General features: G+C 42.7%; 1 protein-coding gene across 3 annotated transcripts; it reads right to left on the reverse strand.

Moving 5' to 3' along the window:
- Positions 1-1354: 1354 nt before the first annotated feature.
- Positions 1355-26969, reverse strand: ZNF217 (zinc finger protein 217). Of its 3 annotated transcripts, none has more exons than XM_057380727.1 (6): positions 26885-26969; positions 11583-13367; positions 9380-9505; positions 6972-8564; positions 3582-3706; positions 1355-3423 (listed from the first exon to the last, which is right to left on the reverse strand). In XM_057380727.1, exons 2-5 carry the CDS (start codon positions 12970-12972, stop codon positions 3597-3599), a joined length of 3219 nt encoding a protein of 1072 aa, XP_057236710.1. In that variant the 5' UTR covers positions 12973-13367; positions 26885-26969; the 3' UTR covers positions 1355-3423; positions 3582-3596. The 3 variants fall into 3 exon arrangements, with proteins under 3 accessions (XP_057236710.1, XP_057236709.1, XP_057236711.1); XM_057380726.1 differs by lacking the exon at positions 26885-26969 and adding an exon at positions 26232-26796; XM_057380728.1 differs by lacking the exon at positions 26885-26969 and adding an exon at positions 22583-22756.

Genomic DNA, 26969 nt, shown 5'->3' on the forward strand with positions numbered 1-26969 from the left:
ATCACCCAACTGACCCTCAATAAAACTGCTACCACCCCACTGACCCTCGTTACAGACAACAGAAMATGGCAAAATGGCCATTCCTGCAATTAGCACGAGATTCCTCCATCTGCATAATTACACGTGGTCATCACGCTGCATGTTTGGAACAGCTCGATCTCATTTTCCCCAGTAATCCCAGATCATATGAGTATCTTCTGTAGGAACCACTACTTTAGATGTTATGAATTAATATTAAGATGAAATTGAATTAAATGTACTGATTTTAATGTCATGAATGCACTCATAACTATTTTTTTCCCCTGAGAACCATCTGCAATTTAGAGACTTGCTAATCCTAATTAAACGCACTTTTCTCAAGTGTGTGCAAATGAACAGAGAAATCTGCTCGGGAAAGCACTTGCATCTTTTCCTCTTTCACACAGGGGGAGAAGGAACTGTTTTGTGGCTTAATATTTTTGTGGCTCTCCCTCCGAAGTGAGAATGAGTGGCTGCATTTTCACAATTTCAGGACACAGAGGATCAGAGATGGGGCTGAAGGGGTGATCTGCTAAAAGTAGAGGAGGAACAGCCCTCAAACAGGAGCTGGTGGTGCTGCTCTGAACACTTAAACCTGAGTTTAGCTGCAACTTCCATCATTTTGGAGTGCTCAAATCCCAATATTCTGTGAACAGGGCCTGGCACTCGCAGGGTACCATAAACAGAACATTCTGTGCTCACCTTCAGRAGCTGCCCTGAACTCAGAAAGGGCACAGAGAGGCACCAACACCTTCCAGGACTCAAGAGATGGGTGCAGGGTCCTGCTCAGCCCTGCTGCCCCCAGCCCTGTGACACCTCCAGTGACACCCCCAGACCCCATTTGTACCCCACAGGCACAATCAGGACTCACTGGTTCATCTCCACCCCAGGAGCTCCCACATTTGAAGCTTTCACCCCCTGTATTCCCACAAACTTCATCAGTGCCAGCCTGGGACAGCCACAAGGCCACACCTCTCATTAGTCCCCCCTCACTCGGTTTAAAGACTTAATAATAATTTAATACAAATTATGAAGTCTCACAAAAAAAAAAAAATACAATTCGTGCTCCCCTCAATGCTACCACCACAAAAAATGCATTTAATAACTCAGTTTCCTTTCTTGAAGGAAAATAACTGCAAGAGAAGAAAGCAGAAGTTTCTTCATTATATKAAGACAGATTTTCTGGGGAGTGACTCAGTCTTTTCATGTAACTGAACATGAATTTGGAKTTGGTTTTTGGCAGCTTCTCCCTCTCCCCCAGCAACGCGAGGATGGCGAAAGGTCAAGTGAACATGAAATTCCAGGCACCTCCTTTGAAGCTTTAAAAGCAAGACACAGAAACGAGTTTTTGCAAAACACCAAGTCTATATTTACATCCACATGTAATAATATACTCAACTAAAGTGAAATACATCATAAATTAAATGAGTAATGTGTGCCTGCTGCTTGCCGACTTCCGGTTCCAACAATTAAAATAGAACAAAATGGAATGAAATAAATACATTAAAAAAAAAAAAGGAAAAAAAAATCAACAATTTGTACCTCTATATATGCACTGTTATTTCCAAAGGAACATACAAAACCAGTAGTATCCCAATAGTTAATACTGATGGGCAAAGTGTGTTCTGAAGCACAGGGTGGTGCTGCCATGGAATGGAGTCTTCAGGTCCATTTTTCCATTCCAAGCCCAAAAAAAAAGCCTTGAGGGAAACGGTACCAGCATGAAGGGAGATTAAAAACAAACCAGCCTTGGGTCTGTTTGCTGAAAATGTTAAAAAGCAGCCCCGGTCTGCGTGGCACAGGGCTCGGGGACAGATCACACACAAAAATAGATTAACCCTTTTCCAAGTGAATTCACCTTCAAAAAATAGGCTATAAAAGTGCAAAACTAGGAAAAACAAAAATCTAGATTATGTACATATGGCTCAGCTTATGAACAGGAAAACAGGTCAATAGTGTACAATTTCCTGATACACAGCACTTCATTCCATTGCCAGTTTACAGAGACATTAAAAACCAGTCCCATTTACAGGAACCAAGACAACTGGAACATCTCAAGTTGCATAATGAAAAAACAAGAGTTTCTAGGTTTTGCTATTTTACATTTGCTGTAGGAGGGAAGAGAGCAAAATGAACAGTGCAAAATATTTCATTTTTTTGTTTGTTTGTTTTACTAAAATATATGGAAGTCAAAGCCAGGTACAGAAGGAATTTATTAACTCKTAACTACAACTTCATGAGAAGAAACGAGGAAGGCAAGTCAAAATATGCAACAGTTCTGCTTTACTGGCTGGTAACTGGCCATCTTCCCTTTACAAAAATTAAACTGCATGTGCATTAGAAAAAACTCTTGTTGTCTTCACAAAAAAATAAAAGGAGATATTCTCCCATTTACAGGTTATTTCTCACTCATTTCAAACACCCAGTAGATGCTAAAACTTGACATCAAGAAGCTTCCAAGCACAGTCAAGTAGGCTCCACCACAGCCACATCCCTTTTGAAGTCTGGAGATCCCAAATTCATATTTCAAGTCTGTTGTTTGAGGTTCTACAGCTTTGGACAAAGGTGCAAAGGAGTTTTTTTTAATCTCTAAATGTGACTGTGTGGAGCTTAGTACAGAAGCAAACATTTGAAACATTGAGATTATCATTGTTCTCAAGCAAGTCCCAGGGATTTCCTGCTGCACGGTTTGGATGGTGGCAGAGGTGTTTAAAAGGCTTCTCTGAAGAACAGCAACCAATGCCAAGAGCAGAATCCAAGCAGATKTCAGGAAATCCAAAATGTCAAGTATTGCCTGCCTCTCCCATGCAAAGGAGTGCAGAGAAGCAGAGGCTGCAGCACGTCCTGGGCTCACCCAGCCAAGGCAGATCAGCAATGTCAGCACCGGGGCCTTCGTGGTCACAACATTTATCAACTGCACACTTGCAGACAGTTTATTTGGAACTCGTGGTAAAAAAAAACTAACATAGTTCAACAGGAGAGGAACCAACAGATGAGAAACTTTCACTYGTATGAAAAAGGAGCGTTAAGCCAACAGGATTTCAACTTCAGTATTTACAGTTTACCTGAGGTGCAACGATATATATTCTTTCCAAGAGAAACTCTTCAGCAGCGCTCAAGTATGTAAAAATAGAACTACCTAATATTTGGTCAATTAATTCTAATGAAAAATACTCAAAAAGTCAAGGTCAAGATATACATTCTCCACACACCTTCATAACCCAATTGTTTAGACTACTTTGTATGGCTATTTGGTACAAAATGTTAAAAGAACCAATATTATAAAACTGTAGTGTTTCTATATACAGTACAATCACAGCTTAGTTCAGTAGCTTTCACCAGTTACTCTTCCTCAGGGGATGAACTGCAGCTCTAATTCGTGGAATATGCATTGTGTCCTCAGACCTGGGGGAAAAGAAAGGGAAAAAATATGAAATTTGTGGTATATGGCTATGAAATAGTACAGCACAGTTTYTTATAAAAGGAATTTCTTCCACAGCCATCGATACCAGGAGCACTCGTGCAACATTTCAGCAATAAATGAGTTCTGAGGGTTTATTTACCATTGCTGCAGGGATTCAGTTCTTCTTGTCACTGGGTCTGAACGGGGAGCTCCCCACGAAGGGCTCAAAACTTCTCTTCTGCAGCAGAGTGCCAGGCAAGTGTTGGTATGACACTGGTCTCTTTCCTGGAGAGAGAAAAAAAAAAAAAAAACCATTTAAGGGAGTTAGGATTATTTCCTGCTCATCTCTGGTGTGMAGCAGCATCCAGAATCCAAAATACCTCAACAAATCATCTCCCAGTCAGGCCTCARAGCAGCCTATCCTATATTCCTATCCTAACAGAACATTACAGGAAATTCAGGATCCAGTACAAATACCAGGAGAACAAAAAGATTAATTTAACACCTTTGTTCTAAGTTTTATCCAGGTGATGTCGAGCTCCATTTTTCACTCATTTTATATGCAAGACAAAAATGTCTTTGCTTAACTCATCCCACAGCAGAGGCCTCACCTAAGGAGGTGCTGCACCGTTAATTCTAATTCTGTTCCAGTATTTGTTTTGAAACTGAGTTTTTGAATGAGTATTTGAGAGGAGAACTGGGGATACTTCATTGTTGCCATCCTGGATTACATGGAACTCGTGACACTTTAAGGAGTGTTAATACACATTTRCTTGCAGATCTCTGTTAAGCAATTTCCAGCCTAGTATACAGGTAGTTTCATGTTTATCTGAGACCATTAATTCAGATTTATATATGTGAAATCAATGCCTGTTCCACATTAAGTCTTACTAGCTTAGGCAAGCAGTCAAAAACACTTCATAAAATTAAGGCAAAAAGTCCACAATCATTACTCCCACAGGATCCAAAAAACCCAACTGCCATCCATATTCCGTGAAAGCTTTAAATGCAACATGGAAAAAAACCTCGTGAGCTTTAATTAAATTAAAATGGCAAAGCTAAATTAATATTTCAACAGAATCCACGGAGCCATTGGAGTGTGTCACGAGCAATTGTCTTTAATTTGCAGCCCCTGCCAAATCAATCAGCCACCAGGTTATCCTCGATAACATGTTGCCATTGCAAAGGCAACTAATTTGAAAATAACACAAAGTGAGTGGTTTCAGAATGTTTCTGTCTCTTCAGGGCAACACGGGATGGCAAAGCTTACAAGCAATAAGGGAAGGCATCATGCTTTAATCAACTTTGCCAAGTGGAACATATTCTCCTGACAACTTGATCCAGCGTTTAACATGCGACACAACATGGTCGGGGGACCTGGAGGATGTTGCCACAAGGCACCCGGGTCCTTAGGAAAGGATTTAGAATATCAGCAGGGTTCAGGAGGAGGGGAAGAGACAGAGCTGTGGGTCTGCACCTGCACAGCTCTGCAGATGGTATCACAAAACACAGCTCTGAGGAGCTGTGAGCAGAGAGAAACAGTTGTATTGCAGCTTCTCACCAAAAAAAAAAGAGAAAGAAATTAAAGAAACTTTTATCTKCAGTCTCCACCACAATACAATTCTAACACTGAGAGGTTGCCTGGCTGTTATCCTGCATCCTCTTAAGAATTATCAAGTTTTGGGTTGGGTACTTGTAGGCAAAATGGCCGAAAAATTAAGAAATAAACCTTACAAATGTACATCTTCCTGCCCAAGGCTTTTACTGAAGTTGCTAAGAAAACCCAGAGAGGAGGGCTTGTTTCACAAGCCTTTCCAATGTAGGTAACAGCCATAAAAAGTTGCTTTTCTTGCCCTAAGCCAGCACTGGGGAATGAACAATGAAATGCTCATTTCCATGACAACAATGCTGTCAAATCAGCTGCAGCCAGAGTTTTGAGAGATCTAAATACCAASAATCAGTGAAAAGTTCCTGACTGCAGGGCAGTGTCTCCAGGCTTGCACCAAGAAGGAGGAAGCAAAGCCCATTTTTCTGGCACAGGTGGAGCTCCCAAAATCAGCAGCAGGAGGATTCCAGTGAAGTTCTTGTTGAAGAACAGCACATCATGAATTGCTCCTGCAGCAGGGCTGTCCCAGCTCCAGCACTGCCATTCCATCCCTGCACACCCTCACTGACCCTTCTGCATTTACCCTCTCACATCACCAGAATCACAGGACTGCACCTTCTGTCCCCCTGTGGAAATTTTACATTTCTCACAGCAATTCAGGGTACACAAAGCCCTGCATGAAGCAGGAATCAACTCCATTTCCCCACCCCTTCAGTGACTCAGCTGTGGTGTTTTTCCTTCTCTACCCCTGCCCAGCTCAGACACAGAACTGTGACACTTTCCCTCCCCTTTCTCTATAACCCACAGGGCAAGCCTGCATATTTGTATATAAATRTGATATATTTTTGAGGCCCACAACCTTAAAACAAGCAAACAAGAACCAGAACAGAGTGAGCAAATACATTTTTTTCCCTATAACTAAATGCAGATTGAGGATTTGCAGTTTGCACTGACCTAAGGAACACACCCCTGCTTGTTACCATCCCAGCCTGCTTCAGAAGAGCACCTTTACTGCTTCCAGAGAATGGGAGCATTCAGAGTTCAGCAACCTCACAGACTTTAAGACTACACAGCACACACAAGCTATTCATTTTTATAATGGGATCTTCGTTWCAAAATTCAAAGTCCTGTATTTGTAGCTAAGTCCATGCTGACCTCAGCTTAAAGTCATAAATACCACCTTCTACAAATAGTCAGACAACTGCTTAAATATCACCCAGCACCTTTTCATCTTGGCCTCCTGCTCGGTTTTGAAAATGTTGACCAAGAATAAAAAACAAAAAGCATGTGTTTTGTAAAAGTACCAGAGTTCTCCCAATACATCACAAATCATTGATCTCTGCGAGGCCCTGAAGTTTCCACAGAGCATTAMTACACCATAATTAGAATAGCAGAAATCTGTTGTCTTGATTTAACAAAGTATTCTGTTCCTTCTAGAAGTAAAACATTAAAAAAATCCCCATTGAAGAACAGAAGACTACGATTTAAATCAGTTTTATGATCTGCAATACATCCTTTTCTGCTATTGAAGGGACCTCTTGTCCACGACAGCTTTTTCTTTTTTCCTGTAAGAAGTTTTATTAATATTCCAGATGGTCCAAGACCTCTGGCATATTAAGCAGAAAGGCTCATTCCATATCCTGGATTAGTTACCATGTCTGGARTGCTCTGATGAGCAAACAATACATGTTTGCTATCAGAGACGCATGGCAGAATGGAGGGAGAACTTGAGGAATTTCAGACACTGTTTAAAATTCAGCCCTTCCACACCTAACTCCATGAGCCAGGAGTTTGCTGAACCTGGATTTAAAGTTTCAAATCCAAGCACTGAGCGGACTCGATAAAAGGATGCATTTTCAGCRTTTCAAGGTGGGCACACACACATTTGTACCCCATTCACCCCCGTGCTGAGGTGTAGCTGTGAGGAGGATGGCAGTACTGTACCTTCTCCTGCMGAGCTGGTCACTTGGCCATTGCCAGGTCCACAGGAGCCATAAAGTGATCCAGAGCTGTATGGCTCGTAAGGTTTGAGAGCAGTCAACACATGAGGAGGATCAACATCATCTGAACTGAGAAGCCCTTGTTTGGTTGGCAAAACAGAGGGTGCGGGTTTGGTGCGAGGATATTCCTGAGGTAGCAGATTTGCATATCTGTTTGCAACACGAAATCTGCTCATTTCGTATCTCCTGTAATTAGCCATCGGAGAGTCCAGGTGGTCCACAGCTACCAGGGTGGGTTTCATCCGTTTGGAAGAGCTTTCCCCATAGTCCAGAGCTGCGTTGCTCCCGGATTTACTACAGAGATAGTCTCTCCCTCGGGGGCAGCCCCAGGCAGGTTCATTGAGGTGAGACTCCAGAACCCCATTCGTGCTGCTGCTGATCAGACCAGACTGAGTCACCGGGGCACYCAGAGCTTTGATTTTAGATTCAGATCTTTTTACTCTGTCCAGTACTGGAGAGATACTGGAACTGGAGTGCACTTCTTGCTGAGGTTGTCTGTAGTTATTYGCCTGAGCTCCAATATTACTTTGCTGTTTGTGAAACTTGAGGTTACTCGGGGCTGTGCTGCTCGCCTCGCTCGCTGAGAAGAGAGGGGCTTTGTTCTGTGGAGGGGCACATTGCTTGGCTTTCCCTGATTGCAATGGTTTCTGCTGTGGGGATGGGGAAGCCTTGTTTTTACTGGAATGGAAAGCCAGAGGAGGCACATCCCTGCCCAGCAGGGCCGGGGGGCAGCCCGTGCGCCGCGCCTTGGCCACGGCCTTGCTCCTGATGCCGTTCTTGTTCACCGTGTCAGGGTTGTACTTGTGCATCAGCCTCTGGTGCATCATGAGCACCTCGGGGTAAAAGGTCCTGTAGGTACAGAAGGGGCAGGTGCTGGGGGCCAGMAGGCCTCTGCTCCCAACCACTGAGCATTCCGGGGAACTCTTACTGGACAAGTCCAAGGGCTGCTCGTGACAGTCCACGGCGGCTCTGCGTTTGTAGTTCTCGCTGCATTCTTGCACATCATTCACATTTTTCCCACCAATAAAAGCACAGATATACTGGACATCATCTTCTTCTGATGCCACAGAAGCCTTTCTCTCTCTTTTATGAGGAACAACAGGCTGAGCTTCCTTTGTCTCCTTCTCAACCTTTAGTTTCTCCAGGTAAGGAGCAGGCACATTCTCAGGTATTTGAATCAAACTGCTACAAACAGAACCTTTGTTCGATTCCCTGGAATTGTTCTTGACTTTTAAAAAGACTGTGCTGCCGATTGCATTGCTCAAGGACAGRACTTCCTTTTGCTGCTTGGCAGGTGGGCAGCTCTCAGCATCTTTGGCACCGTCGAAAAGCCTCTTCAGATTTTTGGTTTCTGGAGCAGCATCAGCAGCCAACGACAGCGCCGTCTCCTGACCCCGCAGGGAACCTTTGCTGTCRCTCTTCCCGTCGGCTGTGCCGTCACCGTGCCTGTCCTTGTGATGTCTCTCTAAGTGATACCTCAGGGAAGTTTTCTGGGCTGCTGCATACTCACAGAATTCACATTTGTACGGCTTTTCACCTGCCAACACACAATGATCAGTAAATAAGTGATGAGATTTGAAGCCTAGATCACAAATGCAGAAGAATAACGTGGACTCTGAAACAATAAAACTGATTTTTCTCTGCTTTTCCATGCACTTCTAAGTCCCAAACTCATCAAAATCATTTAAACAACAGTTCTTAATGCTTTTACTGACTACAGTGACATCTTCTGGCTAAGCCAGGATGTTTCCACACACTGGTACAGATGAGATGGGAGCTGATAACATGCTTGGCAGAGATGGGCACAAGTGGAACTCTGGGTCAACCCCAACTGAGTTTTAGCCCTTGATCATCCCACAAGTGTCCCATTCCCAACCCAAAYGGGACAGCTCAGCTGCAAACAGAGCTGTTTCACAGGGAGCACACAGGCAGGAGCAGGGAGGGTTTGTCTGGCTATGCAAAAAAAGGAGYTGAGCTGAAAAAGAGACTCAGCTTCTCCCCAGGTAGCAACAGCTGGCAGACAACCAACTCAACACGTGAGAAATAGGCTGGCTTATAWATCAAAACCAAACTCTAAACTTTTGCTACACTACTAAAAAGCAGAAAAAATTAAAATTTTGAAGTCACTGGTTTTAACAATGCTTGATGTAATTAGCCCTATACAAAAGCATTTCTACTTATGCAAATAATTAAAATAAAATTGCAATTACTTATGTTTCTTAGAATTAAACTTTTCTTAATATCGATAATTTTGAAGGCAATTTCAGTTTTTCATAAGCAAAACCAAACATTCCATGCAAGGCATTCAGCAGATTTCCCCTCCCCTCCCACAAAGGTGAAGCCCCCACTCACCTGTATGAGTTCTGAGATGAATATTGAGGTAATAATTGGAGCGAAAATACTTTCCACAGTAGCTGCATTCTCTGGAGGTTCCRAGGGTTTTAACTTTTGTTCTTTCCAAACTGTCTTCATTTTTATCTTWGGGAGAAAATACAGGCATGTTATGAGGAGCAAATGGCAATTTGCAGCATTGTTTGGAACAGTAAACCGTCTTTTTTAAGAAGAAACAAAGAATTATGAACTGCTGTCAAATCCTATGGTCTACAAGTAACTTTTTCTCTGTTCTGCTGCACTCTGAGTAATCAAAGCACAAGAGTTTAAAAGGTTTCAGTCAGAACCCTGTGGTTTGTGACTGTGACCAAGGAGCCCAGAGAACAAACAAGATGCAAAACAAAGGCTTGAAAAAGAAGAAAAAAGTTCTCTTTACTGACCTACAGGATCCTGAAAGAGAATGGCCCATCTTGAATACCCACACAGTCAAACTGTATGATTTTATTCAAGGGGATGCATGAATTAGTGTGAGTGGGATGATTCAGACTAAAAATGTGCTCTGTGCACAACAGCCAAACACAGGTGGGGAGATGGGGAAGGAAGGCAAAGATACTTTTTTTAAAATTAATCCTCATAATCATACTATTTCTCATAATCTGTGCTAATCAAGAGGCTGCCTATATAGAGATGAGTAATACTTCCTATAGCATCCTTAGATTTGGTAAGGAATGTTTTACTGTAAGCATACTTAGGTTTGATGAGGAATATTTCACTGTAAGCGTTTATAATAGAGTGGGGAAGTGCTGGGGTGTGACCTGATGGGAGATCCCTGAATTCCAGGAACAAATCCTGGGATGCCAAGTGTTTGTGATCCARTGCAGGGAACAGGAGGTGCCACAGGAGGGCGGCAGGGACGGTGRAATAGCAGAGAATTCACCCACTGAAAATCCAGACAACTCCACTGAACAGCCAGGGCAAGGCTGACTGGAAAGCAGCAGGAGGAAGGAGACTTTGGCGTGACTAAGAAGTTGCATATATAATAGAGCTGCAAAGCGTTCTTTGAGGTTCCTGCCTGTTGGGAAGGTTCTCTCCTGGAAATGCTGYGTTAGGCTCAGCCTGGCTGAGTTACACAAACAACTCGTGTCTCCAGAGCTGTGACTCAGCAGCTCACACCAAAATCTGCTCTGCTTTAGGATAAGGCACTGAGAAACAAAACAAGCAACYTCACATTAGGTAATCGTTTCATTCCTTTGTTACTGGAGGCAAAAGAAAGGGCTGCACATTACCAGAAATRGCCAAGTCAGCCCTGTGGGAGTGCCAGGACATTCTGTACGTGTGTCYTGCCTTGAGATTATGCAAGTGTCTGTTCTTTAAACATGGCACACGGAGAATGGGAGATTAGCTGCGAGACTTTCTGCCAGTCCTTTTGTCCCCTGCCATGCAATCTTTTTCAATTAAGGAATCATCCAGTATCACTTGCTTTTTTAAGACACTGTGACATGCAGAATTAATCCTGGGTAATGTACAGATGGAGCCCATCCACGCTGTCAGCAATCCTCCAAGGCAGAGGAGTTAAATATACACCTCTTCCATACAGGTCCACATATTAACAGCCTGTGCCCTCACATGAATGACTCAAACATGTTGATTCTAACACTCAGGCTTTCAAATTATTGTTCAAAACAAACACTGAATTTGCAGTTAGACAGGAGAAGTTTTAAATTGTTCTTTACTTCTCAGGGTCTTACAAACTGCTGGAATCAAGCACTGAACGTTTTTTGGCCTTACAAGGTACAGGGGAAAAAACATGAAATTGCAATGATTTCTGCAAAAATATTCTTTGTAAAAACGTGCTGGGCAAGGAGGGATATGCAACACTCCAAAACATCCAGTAAAGTTAGAGAGATAAGGGGTGAGTAAACAGCGACCTTTTCTAGACTATCATTAAAACTATTTCAGTGATCCCAATACCACAATTCACTCGTATCTGCAAGAAGGCCCAAAGCAACCTGAAAACCTCAAAATGGCAGCATCCAAACCTTCGTTTCCCTCTCCTTTCCCTCTGTTCCCTTTCCCCCACAACATTCCYTATCTAGTTTTTTAACATTTCCTATCACGTTCCGAGGAGATTACAGAAAGGCACGATGCATTCTTTGGCTCCAAGCAGTTCCCAAACAACTCAAAAACAGCCACTTCAAACTGAAGTGCTCCCAGTGCTACTCACCTAAATTAATTGTTTCTGGAAGCCCATCTTCAGAGCCATCCTCAGAGCCTCCCTCCATCCTCTCTGCTGCCCCGTTTTCCTCCAGGATATCGGCACAGTAGGTCCTGGCAGCAGTGGAAGTCTCTCCATCCCCCCGCCGGTCCCTCTTGTGCACTCTGGAGTGAAGGACCAGCTGGTGATATGTCCTGAAGGCTTTTCCACACTCGGAGCAGTGCGTTGGCTTCTCTTTGTTCTGGGATGATTTAGAATCCATCTCCATAGAAGGCACTTCCCCACCGGGATGTTTCAGTTTGTCCTGGGTTAAGTTACCATTCCCTGTGAAACTGCTGTTTTTATTTACCTTTGACTTCCCCGTAGTTTCAGCCTGGCCACCTTTATTTGCATTCCAAATTTCACAGAGTTCTTCTTTATCTGAAGATGACTCATCGTTGTCTGTACTTCCTTCTTGCCCCGGTTCTTTAATCTGCCCGTGGCCAACTGCAATTTTACCTTTGGTAGCCAGCTGCCATGCTTGGTATGTGGTGAAAGGATCCAGCTCAGCGATCCATTTCGCAAGTTTCTGCAGTTTGTCCTTTTCTGGAACTGAATTTGGTCTTAAGTTCAAGAATTGGAAAAAYTCCTGGCTTTGAGACGTTTCTTCTGCACTGACTTCAGCAGTCACTTGGGGGCTTTCACCGTTGGGAACCGATTCTTTGGTGTGCACTTTGCTGTGCTCAATTAGAGTCTCTTTATTGTGAAATAGGAAACCACAAACCATACAGATTTTGTAAGGTGACGTTACATTTTCAGTTACATGCTCCTGCACCACCTCATTTATTGTTATGGGGCCTTCAGAACCTTGTTGGTGCTTGTTTCTAGAACCTGGTTTTCCAGTGTGCGTTCTCATATGATTTTTGAGGAACCACGGCTCTTTAAATCTTCGTCCGCAGACATTACACCAATACGTGAAAGAATCTTTATGCTTYTTCATGTGCGCCTCGATGTCAAAAGCTTTATCAAACGTTTGCCCACAAACTTTACAGCTGAGCTCCTCGCTGTCCTGCTCATTGCTGGGTGATGGAGAGTTGGTTCTTACCTGACATTTATCCAGAGGGCTGAGGTACTCCGCTTCCACGCGCAGCACGGCCGGCTCGCACAGCGTGGGTCTGTGCTGGGTTAACACGTGCTTCCCCAGCTCTTCGGGGTGCTTGAAAGTCTCATCACARAACATGCAGTCCAGGGGCATGCAGCCCTCAGCCTGCATGAGGAACTTCTCCTGCAAGCTCTTGTAAGAGATGGTGTTAGTTCCTTTAATGGTCATGGAGGCGTCGCTGTTCTCCATCTGCGCCCCAACGGTGCTGCCGATTCCGTCGGGTCCGTCCATGTATGCCAGGAGAGGCTGCGTGGGCATCTTTCCTCCCTTCTGCTCCCTTTTACATGTCTCGATGGCAGCCTGCACTTCTTTGGGGGTGCTCCCTGATCGCAGTAAGGACACTTGTAGAGTTCTCCCACATGTGATTACAAGTTYGCTGAGCTGGAAAAACTGCCAGGAAAAGATTGRTTTTTCTTTTTCCACCGGCAAAAAATTGTTTCTTCTTCAGCTTTATGTGCTTTCACACATCCCAGCAAATGTATCCGAAGGTTCACTTAGTGATGGGATGAGGTTATTTTGAATTGTTTCTTCAGATTTTTCAAGTCTACAGATACAGTCAGTTGCATTTAGTTTTGTTGTACAAACATTTCAAATAGTTGCATTGGGTAAAATGTATTCAAGGCCAAGTTCAGTGCCACAAAGAACTCCAGCACCTGGGAAAGAGAGAAAACAGTTGGTCAGACTTTTCAAAACAGAAGTATTGTCTCCCAAACAAYGAAAATATTTGGACTGAGAACTACCAGGTGCACGGAATACACAGAACATACTTTAAAGAGTCAGTGAGGGATAAGAAGAAGGCACTTGGGTCACTTTTTTACCTGCCACAGTTGAAATCATTTGGTCTTGAAYATGCCTCTGTTTACAACTGTTATTTTTCTACAATACTTTGTCTGTCTCTCCTAACCCTGCTCCTACCCAGTTATATAAAGCTGCTGAAGTCGTATTTCAGTGCAGTCCTGAATTCATAACAAACACAGCAGCACATGTAACCTTTCCTTGAACCTGTAAAACCACAGCAAAACTTCACTTGTATGTCCTCTAAAGGCTGTTGAGCAAAAGGCTGCTTTTTTTTTTTTTTAAGACCAGACAGCTTGGAATCAGCTTTTATAGTTCTGGTACACAGGAAGTGTCAGCACAAATCTTTGTATTAAAACTATTCACCAGCCCCACCACTCAAAGCTTTTCCTATCACCCACAAATTTACAACCTCGGTGACAGTTTTGGGCTGGGACAATTGGAACATCTCAAATTTTGATATAAATTTCTGATGATTTCTTTAAATCATTCAAAATGCCAACCATTACATCATAAAAAGCAAATTCTTAATCACAACTCCCATTCAAATCTTTAAGTCTAATAGAGTTATTTTGCTACCAGCAACTTCATGGGCACCACTCTTTGGACTGATAAATTATAGTTTCTGTGGAGTTCAGGACTCCAGCTGATCAAATTTTGGATAAAGGAAAAGTCTAGCAAACTAATACAAGACTAATATAAACTGCAGACGAATCATTCTGAGACATTTCCAAATAAAGTAATAACTACTGAAAAGAATTCATTCAAAATCTGACTCAAACTTTGGCAAATTATTTCCTAAGAACCAGCTGGCCAGTGACCACACGACTCAAATTAATATGCTCCAAAACTCATTATGCTCTATAACTCTTAAAGAGCATAACTTTCTTAAAGCAGAACACAGCATGGGCATAGTCAGAATTTAAAATTCACCTCAACTTCCACCTCTGCCTTGCTTTTATATTGAAAAAAATGAAACCTTTTGCTTCATTTGACYGAAAAAAGAACAACAATTCATTTGGTAGGAGTTATGGATCCAACACCTCAAAACACTTCATCCACTTCCTGCACTACAGCCTTGCCCTGAGAACATTCCTTGCTTTTAATTTCAAAAGTCAGCACCTCCTTTCCCACCATGCAGACCACAAGATCCTGGGGCCTAATGTAGATGGGTAAAAATAGAAAATAAAATAGAAAATAACACAGAAAATAAAATARAAAATAACACACCATCCCACCAGAATGCCAGTAACAGGTAAAAATTATTGTTACCAGCTGCTTCTCTTTTTTTTCCTCCATCTCCAGAGCTTGAAGTCTCTTCACTGCACAGTCCTCTAACCCAGGTTTACACAATCAGCATATGTAATATCAAGAAKCTTCTCAGTATTTTTAACCCAAGCTGCTTCAGGCCTAGGCCAGAGACTTACAAGAAGTTAAACACAAATGGAGAATCTCACCGGGTAAGGTGGAGTGTAAGAGGGAACAAGTCACTGCTGATGGTGACAGAACCTGGATTTTCTGCAGCCAAAGTCTCTTTTCTAACTACGCCCTTTATCCCCATTTTCAGTTTTATCACTGCCATGATTAACACTTCCTCTCTCTGCACARTGACTCAAAAATCTTCTGTAATAGGCAGGTTCAGGCTGCAGGGTGACACTTCTGCTTCTATTGCAGCCTTTGCCTTTCTCCCTTCCCCACTCAGCTCACCACTAAGCTCAACTCTTCCTTCCCTCCCTATAGGCAGGTGAAAGAAACCATAACCAAAGTTTGAAGCTCAAGTATTCAAAAAACTTTCCCTTTTGTAAAACATCAGGAAAAAACATATCAAAGGCTGCTGGTTAGCATGTTTTACACTTCATGTTTCAACTTGCCTTTTTGTTCTATTTCTCCTGTAGTTTTARGAGGTATTTTTTACCCAACATGCTGCAGCAGAGCTCAGTGACTATCTGCCTGAAAATAACTTATGTTTCAAATTAAAAAAAAAAAATCCAGACAAGATAAAAAATTGGAACAAACAAGAGCTGACTGCATTCACTTTCAGAGCCACAAGGAAGTGCTCTGCAGGAAGAGGTGCAAGAATGATCCTACAGAGAGGCCAGAGGCATTTCTGGGGCATGAAGGCAGGTCCAAAGGGCAGTGCCTGAAGTCCCACAAAATGAACTGCTGGGATTCATCATCCACTATTTCCTTGCTCATGTCTACAAACAGAAAAAGCCAATTAGGGTTTATTACGCTCCCTCTTTGCAGCACTACAACAGAGCAACAAGAATTGAGTCACTGGAGAAAGGAAACAGATGAGAAGCAGCAAAATCCACATTCAGTGCCCTGTCCTTCCCAGCACTCTGGGGTGAGATGAGGGAGAAGAGAGCTCTTCTCACATGGACCACACATGGCTCTAGCAAACCTAGCTCTACACAAACACTGAGAGCCACAGCTCCAGGATTTATCAGGATTTAAGGGACAGGCAAAAATCACATCTAGGGAAGGCCTCAGGTTGGTCAGTGATGTGTGAAAAATCCACCTCTATCAATAACATTTTCTCTGATAAATCTTTGAAAATGGGGCTACTTCAACCCCATCTCATCTGTCTGAGAAAAGGAACCTCTCCTCAACCACACAAATTCAGAGTGCACAACCAACACCGGGGTCACAAGAGCAATTTAACAGGAACATGGGGCCAGTTTTAGCAGGAATCAGTAGGTCTGAAGCCCTTTGCAGACTTCTGCCATAGATCAAAACCCTTTACACCCTGCACCAAGCTGGGCTGGCTGCTCAGTGCTTCCACTGTTTTTAATAGGAGGCTCTGAACACTTCTAAGAACCAGCCACAGCTCATCCTCTAGGCAGCACTGCAAAGCAGAGCAAGATATTCCTGTTTCAGCAATCTGAAATGCCTATTTGCAGCTCAGGCAGCTATTGCTCTGGAATACATAGGAGACAGCACCCACAGACTGGGAAAAAATCCTGCAGGTAGCATTTCCAAAGAGAAGTGCAAATGCAACTAGACAGGAATGTATTTCAAGTGAGGAGAAGAAAGAATAAAAGTCCCRGAGTCAGGAGGTGAGTTAGACAGCTCTAGTCTTATTCTGTATCTGGTGATTACTCACTTCACTCTGATTAGATCCATGGCTTTTACAAGGAGGCAGGATTTTATGCTCTTGCTGTTCAGACAAGCCAACACATGCAGGAACTACAAACCAAATATCCCCAYCAGGATTTTATCCATTAGTAACAAACCCTTCTTCCTACTGAAGATAATGTGCCTCGGATTTGAGGACCAAAAATGCTGATTAATTACATTCCTGTTATTCAAAACCCTGTAGGCAGCAGCAAAACAGTCCAGAGTTACCTCAATTCTATCAATTCCTTGGAAAACTGGACAACCTGCAACAGACTGGGGCTGAAGGTCTGTGCGTGAGCTCAACAAATAAAATACAGCACCTGGCTTTCTTCTGCCTTCTTTCACTTTCAGAAGACTAAAGGACACCCCAGAATCACTCAGAGATACTGAGTAAAGGAGCAGAACAAAACAGGAAATCCTTCCTTCCAATAGCTGAAAAGCAATAAACTYGCTACAGATGCTGAAAATAAAGAATGACTTATCCCCCTGACAATAAAGCAAATCAAGAAATCCCATTTGTGAYTTCCCTGCCCCTCCTGCCCAGCTCAGAGCCCACAGATTCCAGGGGCTGCTCCAAGATGAGCAAACAGGGCAGGTGCAAAACATCCCTGGACTCTTCCTGGAGTCACCTGTCCAGAAGTGAAAAATTCCTCTCAGGTCCAGGGTGCCACCTCTTGCACTTGATGCAACTAAAATAATACTTAAATTGAGAAGCAGAAAAGAATAAAACTACTGGGATAGTTTTAGCCTGAGCATTTAGCAAACTTCAGCTCACAACTGAGTCATCCTTGGCTAGGGATTTCACCAGCGATACCCATTATATTTATAAGCACCACAAAACACACATAAAGATTCCACTGGACAGATGAGAACATCTTGTTTTCATTGCACTCGCCACACAACCTAAGAACCACACCAAAACCCTGCTGCATATAAATGGATTATTAAAACAGAGAAAAGTTTAATTACGTGCCTGTAGAGAGATTYAATTTATTTTCATTAAATTACACAACCAAAGACAACATATTACAGTCTCGAAGATTTCTTTGGGAAATGACCTATCAGGTGTAATTTTATTGCATTTCTACTYCCTGCATTTCAAAATTTCCATGAATATGTAATAAAAATTCTAGACACACCTTTTGGAGAACAGCAAAGTCTAACCATTGAATTTCCCATTTTAAACATTACARAGGCACTGGGAATAAAAGTTGCATGGCAAGTCTCAGGAAAAACAACTATTCCTTGCTAATTCCRTGCTGCAGAACTATTCTTAAACTGCAGAAAGCAAGCAGGAACAATTACAGAAGTTAAAGCAGTTGCTGCAACACTTTCTGAAAAAGAGAAGTGAGAAAACTTGAAGAGTTACAACCAAATCCAGGACACTGAAGTTACTTTTCTGCTCTTCCAGATAAAAAACCAGACACAACTACCTCAACAAACTCTTAGATTCTCAAATTCAAGGCCAGCAGCAAAGTTATTGCTGCTCAGCTGACCAGCTTCTTCCAGCTGCTGCACCTTAATTTAATCACAATCAACCACCTTATTTTTTACTGGGTCTATTGCACTTGAGAAACTTGCATGCAAGTCTCACTTCCACTTAAAAAAAAAAACAAAACCAAACCAACTTCAGTTTTCCTCATGTTTCAAGAAGTTTCAGGATATTAAGAGTCGTTTTACATGAACTGTTCTTTCCTCTTGGTGTGTTTATGCCCCAGAACAGATTGCTGGTAAATAGATTTGACACTGCTGATTGCCTAATTGGAAATTACAAGTTGAACACCTTSTTTTTTTAAATTTCAATTTCAAAGATTTGCTGTATTTGTTCCAGTCTTACCTAAGGAACACAGATAAAGCAAGCCAKCTAACCTCACTTTTTCCTCACTGAGACCACAAATAAAAAAAAACTACCTTATGCACATTATCTATTTTATCTGGGCACAGCTGTATTCAGGTGTAACAYTGATCTCTGGCAGAGCAGCTCATGCATAAATAAACTTCAAATCCTCAAATAAAACCAGAGCTGARGCTGAACTGAACTTATTTAGAACATTTTTTTAATACACATATAGATCACTGCATAAAGCTAAGCCAGCTGCACCACACCTAGAAAGTTAAGCACAAATACCACCCTAAAATAGTTYGTAACAATATTTAAGAGCTCCAGATTTTGAGATGCCCCTCCAGTTTCCTGGTATGTGTGGAGCTCACAAAAGCCACCAGTGACCCCAGTTCCATGCTGGGAGCAGTTCTGGTGTGCCCTGGCATCCCTAAACTTCCACACACAGTCAAAGTCTCATTGTGAGGTTCCCACTCACCAACTGTCCCAAAACCTGAGTCAGATTTCCAAAATCCACAGCACCAAGTTTCAGGTTTGTCTCTGCAGGTAGCAGGGGTTTATGGCAACCGCCGAACTTCCTCTCTGCGCTTCAGCAGAAGCGTGCGTGTGTCACACTTGAGGCCAGGAGGGGTTTTTCTCCGTGAGGCAGAAATGTCTTTTCTACCCCAATCTGAGGGAGGGATAGTCCCTCATTTTGGGGAAGATGATGCAGTATTTGCTACACACACCATGACCTTATTTCTCAAGAATACGAGTGCCCATTGCCTACAACTTAAATGACAACACTGCAAAGTTATGAAAGTCAGCCCAGATAAACTTGATTTTGCAGACCAGCACAGAAAGCAATGAATTATTCCTCATTACTGGGCATTCTGCTGCTTTCTAGGGAGGGAAAGAGCTACTCCCTTCCATCTTTTAACAGTAGATCATTTCACACAACTTCCCAGAGTATTCTTTGTTAGTGGAGGAGCACGTGAGTACAACACCCAGTGCTGCTTCTCTTTTATACCAACTGTGCAAGCACCAAAATGTTTTTAATACTTTGTTAACAGTTCAGCCTGATAAAGAACTAACACGAGCACTTGTAAAGGAAACGGAGATTTAGGGGGAGGAAGGGGAGGAAGAGAGTTGTTTGTTTCAGTTGCAGGAAAGATCAAAACCAAGATGTTCAGGTTGAAAAGAGAACATAAAAGATGACCCTAAACTGGAATTTCCACTCCCTCAATCTGCAAATTTAAGTCCCCCTCGTTAGTCTTCATCCTTCAGGCTTGAAGATTTCAAAGTTATCCTAAACTTAAACTCTTAGAAGGGTTTTCATGGCTTATCCTTTTTATCCTCTCTAAGAGAGAAGCTCAGTTACAGTCCCTTCTAACAACACCACAGAGATTTCCAACACAATGAGCCTAAAACAATTCACAAAAACAGAACCAAAGTGAGACATACACAGAATTGGAGACTGTTATTATCCAGGCATTTCTGCACACACACTTCAGAAAGGTTTTTGTGTTGAAAGCCCTTTTGTAGTCAGATAAAACAGACATACATGCGAGTCATTCTCCCCCTGAAGTCTCGCAAACAGGATTTTAATCAGCAGTGGAAAATAACTCGTAGTTAATAATGAACAATATTAGGAAAGCTCCCTCCCCCCATCTCAGACATCTATACTAATAAAAACAAAGGATATCCTTTCTCTAAAAAACCTTTTCCTGTGGAGTCCCTTTTTCTTTAAGGCTATATGTCTAACAGTGTTTTGGCAGAGGATGGATGAGCTGAGTGTGTCTCCTCAGTGAACTGAATGCCTCTTCTATCAAAAGATGTAATTAGGCCTTTTAAAGCAGGGAACATATAAGCTTGCAGCATTTTGCACATGTTTTTCCTCCACTGAGCAAGAGCAAATATAAAAGAGMCTAATTCTTGGCATTAAAAGAGGAAGCACTACAAATAAGTATTGACTTTTAAAGTTTAGAAGGACTGCTCAACCTGCCAGATTCTTTTCCTTCTTTCCTTCTCCTGAGATTAGGAGACATATTCTCAGGAACCACAAAAGCAAAGTGTACCTTAGACAATAAAAGTGGCCAATAGCTGTAGAAAAGCTGAAAGACACAAGAATAATCCTATTTTAAATAAGTCTGGGACATATTTCACCACTGCAATAGGATGATGCAACTTCATTAAATCAAGAAGTTACATGCACTTAAACTGGCAATGACCCCTTACCTTACAAAACAGTTTATTGTTCTCTCCACAGCAGGTAAAGGCTCTCGCTGGAATGAGTGATACATTTTTATTGTTGAGTCAGTCTCACCTTACACAGACTGCCTGGTATGTTTAGTCTTGGTTTTCTTTAAAAGAAGATCTTTTCAGAGACCTTAAAAGCAAATTTGACTTTTTTACTTCTTGGCAGAGAGATGTAAGGTCTCTCCAGCAGCCACAACAACAAAGAAGTGGTAAATTCAGTTTACCAAATTAGACTTAATTCCTTATTACACAAGAGCCAAGAGTTCCTCTGTAGCAATTATAGGCAAGTTGCATCCCTTTGGGCGGCATAGGTGAAATAACAGGAAAAGAGATTATTTTACTATTCCTGAATTTGAGAGAAGTGGTCACTTCCAAAGAGTTCCCTTTGTTAATGCTATTAATGTGCCCTAGTGCTCTCACCTGGTTTCAGCTTTGAATCCAGCTTTTACCCAACACAGCTCAAACTGCTGCACCTCAGAAGGAAAACAGAAATAWCTGAGCCCTCTCCTCTGCAGAGCACTTGGAAGCTGTCACTCTCAAACACATCCACAATTAGGTTCTTGAGAGATGGCAAAATACACAGGCCAGGGATGGACATTTCCTTGTAGTTCAGTCACCCCCTGGACTAGCAGCAAGATAYTAAAATATAAAAGGGATAAAAACAGGCACTTGAAGCAGCTGCCTCCTTTCCCCCATGCAGGTGGGAGATCTCCCACAGAGACTGCTGGAGACTTTTTCCTTCCCCAGTCTTAAATTACCCCACCCCAGTGAGCTGCAGGGATGTGTGTGATGATGTACCCAACACCCTGGGCTGMACAGAGCCAAGCTGGTCTAGAAAGGAGAGACAGCATCTGCAATAATCTGAGCTTTCAAACAACCAATTTCAGACACCAATTTTACCAGCAAAAGGGAAAAAAAAAGTTAGAAACAAACAGGAAAGGTAAACTAAACATGAGGCTTCTCCAGGCCACCTTAACATTTCCTTACACTGTACCAAACATCACTCCTTGGTGTACATTGAATTTGCTTCTTCCTGAGCACCAAAAGAGAGAGAAGAGGCTGAGGGAACCCTCCAGGTCTCAACTATCACAACAAAGTGTGAACACAAGGGCCTCAGCTTCCCCTATGCAGCTCAATCTGAGGCAAACTGCGCTCCCTTTATTACAGTGAGAAATGCAAGTGTACCTATTGCACATAAACAAACTCAGACTTTGATACTTTTAGTTACATAAAATCTGCAGCACATTGAAAAGCACCCTCCAGTCAATTATTCACTTCTGCTTGGTTTTCTGCTCCAATCTTGAAGTCACCCTCATCTACATAGATTTCCCTGCATATTCCAACCACATTTCCTCTTGTACTTTCTTTTGAAATCCTCAARCCAGCCTGATAAGCAATTCCATCTCATTCTATTTCCAAAAAAACACATACATTGCGTATATTTGTAATTTCAAACTCATTCTTCCCAGCATGTAAGCTGTTCTACTTTGAAACTGCAAAGTCTGCTCTTATCACACTACTCAAAAAAAAAAAAAGGAGGAAGAATCAAGAGTGCTAGATTTATGATAAGCTATAAACTATGCTCTGACCAAAGTCATATGATTATAACAGTAGAAGTTCTAATATATTTTTCCCATTGACATACACCCACGTTTGGCACAAACAAGCTTCATCAGCAACAAAAGGAGATTATTTAGCAATTTCACTTAAAAAAAAAAGAAGTTGGTTTCTAAAAGCAAACTGTTTTGCGAGAGAAGCTTTCTATTTGGAAACATAAAAACCAAGGTAAGTTTAGACTGAAAAAATCCTTTTTTCATCCTAAAATACAACATGTGTTGAGAATCTTACATAGCTTGGTCATATCCTTTTCCTYACTTTTGTATTCAGCTGCAAATCTCTTGTGGTATGAGTCACATCTCTCTCAAAGCACGCATACAGTAGTCAGCAGAATCCCCTCAGCGCATTCATGCACCAGGAAGAAAAACTTTTTTGTTCCTAAAGTCACCTTAAAAAAGGAGGGAGAGGGGGAGAGGTGGTGTCATCAAAAATGGCCCAAACAGAGTCCRTTAAAAGCAAAAAGCAGTTTGCAAATAATGCAGTTGTGAGATGTGGGAAGAGCCTGTGAGGGGGGTTGGAAATGCAGAGTCTCCCAAGCGAGAGCTGAGCTGGCACATGGCAGCCCTGCTGCAACCCAAAGGCACTGTCCTGCTATATTTAAAGACAATACCTCAACAGTTAAGTATTACAACATTCGAAGTCAGATAAATAAGCATAAGACACAGGCAAATATCCTTGGTTATTTAATCATCCTGAAAGCAGCGTGGAAGTGTGAGGGTGAGTTCAAAGGTCAAACTCTTCTTTCAGCCTCTTGCAAAGAAAAGAAAGCTCAGCCCATTTTACCTTGGGCAAGGGGGGGCTGCTCTTTCCATATGCCAGCATTTCATAACACAGGAAAGAGGGAGTGTATTTACATATACACTGGATGGAATCGTTTCCTAGGACAATGCATTCCAAACCAAGATTCAGGTTAGAAAGAGCTGGRACAACAAAAAGTCCCTAAGAACAAAGGGAAGTTAAAATTTACTGAACRTTTCCCCAGAGCTTCTTAATTGCAAACTCTTCAGATTTTTTTGTAACTAAAAGTTTACTGTAATCACTGTTTTGAAAGTCTAAGTGAAACCCACATTCCCTTTTAAAATAATTTTCCCTTGATCACAGTAATAACTTAGCACTTTGTATAAAATATGGTATTAATCTATCAGCATAGTTCWAAATGAAAATACAGTGGTAAGAGAAGATATTTCTGAAGGTTAGAAATAASTGCTCAAAAAGGAATTTCTGGAGTGTGATCTAATGAAAGGGGAAACCAGAATCAAGCAGCCTTTTGTGTAAGACAGTCTGATAAAAAGGTGCTAAAGTTTATTATCTTCCTCTCTTTTCTAGCCCCTACCCTAAAACTTGCCCTCCCCACGCCTCACCAAAACAAAGCAAAACCAAAAAACATTATTTACTTAAAGAGGAAAAGAAAGAAATCCTCTAATGCGAAGCCTGGAAGCCATTCTCTAAAGACTACTTAATATGAAACTTTGTTTACAAGATACCAATATAGCCTCCTTACCACACTCAAAACCAGAAAACATCCACTTATTTAAAGAAATGCTTTTTCTACTTTGATCAACAAGGACGTCAGTATTCATTTTAATTTTAAATTCGGCCCCAACAGTGCCATATGAATGTTTTAAACTCATCTGTGATATGCACTGTTTGAGAATGTTTAAACAAAGGAAGTAGGAAAAGCCTTAAAATACACAGCAAAACTTAATGGCTTCAATTTTTAAATATACCCTGATTGCAGCATGGCAAAATTACTCTCTTATGCTCACAGTGAGCCTTCAGAAAGAGTAAGTGCAGTCAGTGGAGTAATTTGTCCCACTGGAAATTCTGTATAAAACATCTACCTAAAATAAACAAGGCTTCGCAGCAAGAATCGTCAGTTGCCATTAAGGACACACCTTAAAGTTCTTACCACACAGTAACTAAACAAGTACAAACTAGTGGGGACTGTTTGCTACTTTTGTCTTAAAAGTTAATGAGATCAATTCACTCCTCAGTATCAGATGCTCAGATCATTTTCTTCAAAATGCAGGAGACAAAACAACCCCCAAAACACGAACATCCAGGCTTTGAGTGGCTGATGTGTTATCAGAGAGCCTGAGCTTCTTACAAAGGCGAATAGAAATATTCACATTTAAACCTGACACCACGTAATAGTAAAAGGTAAAATGCTGAACTGCTCAGAATCTGGAGCTCTGGTACTGGAAGGCAGCTGTTGTTCCCCTGCCTTTTCTTTTGTTGTGCTTAATCTCATGTCAAGTCATTCAACCAACTCCAAAGCGATGAAGACATAATTGAACAACCTTAACTAAAAACTGATCTACTGTTCCTAAATTGCCAGATATGCTGTTTMAAGATTAAAAAAGGCTAACATATGAAAAAGAATCCACAGAATTTAAATCAGCAACTCTGGTGCATGCAGAAGAGTTGCTTGGCTGGAGGCCAAGCCAATCAATAATCACTGTAATAACCGTGGTTCTAAAGTTATTTGTTTTTCATATTCATCACCCTCAAAAACTTAAAGGCAAAACTTGAAAACTCRGATTCTGATTTCAGGAAAGAGCTGTGAGATCTAAAACCCAAGTRTTTTGCTCAGCATGACGAGATTGCTCATTAAAAAAACACGCTGCAGAAAGATCAGTGATCACAAAGCCACATTCCTGCTCCAGATCTTAAAATATTGACTCAGTTACAGAACTAGTAAAGGGGAAGAAAGAAAAAAAAACCTCCTCCACCCTCTCACTCTTCCCTCCCCCTCTGCCAAAGAATGTAGTTTATCCTACTTATTTGCAACTGTCCTTTTCCATTATCCAAGGAAAGGCTGAAAGCTCAGTGTGGACATCCCAAATTAAAGTCTTAGTCGTATTCCCAAACCTCCAGTTAATAAGAGCTCCTAAGAGCAATAAAACATGGCGTTAAAGCATTTGCAAGCCATTGTCATAGCCCTGTGCTCTGATACCTTTGCAGGCACAGAACCAGCCCCCACCAAGCATGTAAGCATTGGTCAGCAAGTCAATGCCTGCTATTCAACTTGTAGTTAGGCGTTTTATTTCTGTGTCTTCCAGATCATATCACTCCTGCATTTCACGGCCTAATAAAATGTGAAGAATGATATGCTCCCTTCTCTCTCTCCCCTCCCTTTGCATCTGAAACTGCGTTATTTCCCTCTCTTCTTTTTCACACATTCTTACAAAAACTTCCCTTTTCACATACTTCTATAAGAAAATATTTCAGTGCAGCTCTACTTCAGTTCCTATTTCTATTTTCGATTTTCACTAGATTCTTCTGCTCCTGCCTCCCCCTCAAACCCACTGGTAGAAACTGATGTAGTTTTAAAGCTCTCAAGGTCATTTCAAAAATGAAAAAAAAAAACATGTTGCCTTAAAAAAAAAAAAAACTTTAAACAAACAACCCCCCTAAACTAAACCCTTTTCACATTCAAACGCCTTTCATCAGCAGATCAATAACCCAACAGAAAGATTTTTGTTCCCCACCACTTCAAAACTATTACACTTCAATTCAAATACTTACTGGGAGTCACACAGCACATTTTATGGGATGGCTCATTAAAGAACATAGACCTTACTTTGGGTGCAGGTTTTCTGTGTGGGAGACAAACAAACAAACAAAACCACCTCACACCCCAAAACAGAAAGTCCAGGGGGTATCACGGAACAGGATTGAAATCCAATCTCTGGATATTCTAGAATTTTATTGTCCTCTCCTGGCAACCTCTTTTGTTTGCTTAAGAAGTCAGTTGAGGCNAAAAAAAAGAAACACGATGCCAAAGAAATGGTCGGGAAGGGTTTGGTCTTTGAAAGACAAAGGTAAATGAAACAAAAACTGGCAAAAACGGATCAATAAACTTTTCATTAACAACCCCCCCCTCTCCGCCCCATGAGCCACTTACTACAAATCCTTCTTCCAGGAACATCTTTGACTCACAAAGAAATATTCTCCTCTCGCTGCACACCCCCACCCCGGCCGAGAATGGCCCCCGGGCCCGGCGCGGCGCCTCGGGGGGGCCCGAGCGACCCCCCAGGTGTTCAATGGCCCCGTSCGGGGGCGGCAGGGGAGGGGGCGGCACAGCGGCGGCAGCGGCACGGCGGGGCCAGCGCCAACTTTGGGGTGGGAGGGAGCTTGGGAAGGGCTCCRGCCGCCGCCGCCGCTGCGCCCGCCCCGCGCTGGGGAGGGGGCGGCGGGAGGGGCCGCTACCTGCGGCCACACACACCTGGACCTTCCTCCGCCCCCCCGGCCCCGCGCTGCCCTTCCTCCTCCTCGCCCTGTCCCCCACGGCCGCCGGGACAGCGCGGGGGACACGGGAGAGGGGCTCCAACCCCCGCTTCACACCGGCGGGGGGGCTGCGCCCCAAACCCTTCAGACATGCCGGCGGCGCCGGCCCCCCCGCGCTCACTCGCACAACCGGCCCCTCACGGCAGAGGCCGCCCGAGGGACGGGGCTGCGCCTGCCGCAGGTGCCCCCAGAGGGGGGGAACGGGCGGGGGTGAGGAAGAGGAGGACGGGGCCCGGAGCCCCCGGCAGGTGCCCCCCAGCCCTGCCTCACCTGAGCCGAGGCGCCGCGGGGGAGCGGCCGCGCCGCGCTCGGGGCACTGTTTGTAAACGGCTCCGCGGCAGCTGTTGCTCGGGCA

Source organism: Malurus melanocephalus, unplaced genomic scaffold (assembly GCF_030028575.1).
Source record: "Malurus melanocephalus ecotype Western Australia unplaced genomic scaffold, MMel_1.1 scaffold_469, whole genome shotgun sequence".
NCBI lineage: Eukaryota > Metazoa > Chordata > Aves > Passeriformes > Maluridae > Malurus > Malurus melanocephalus.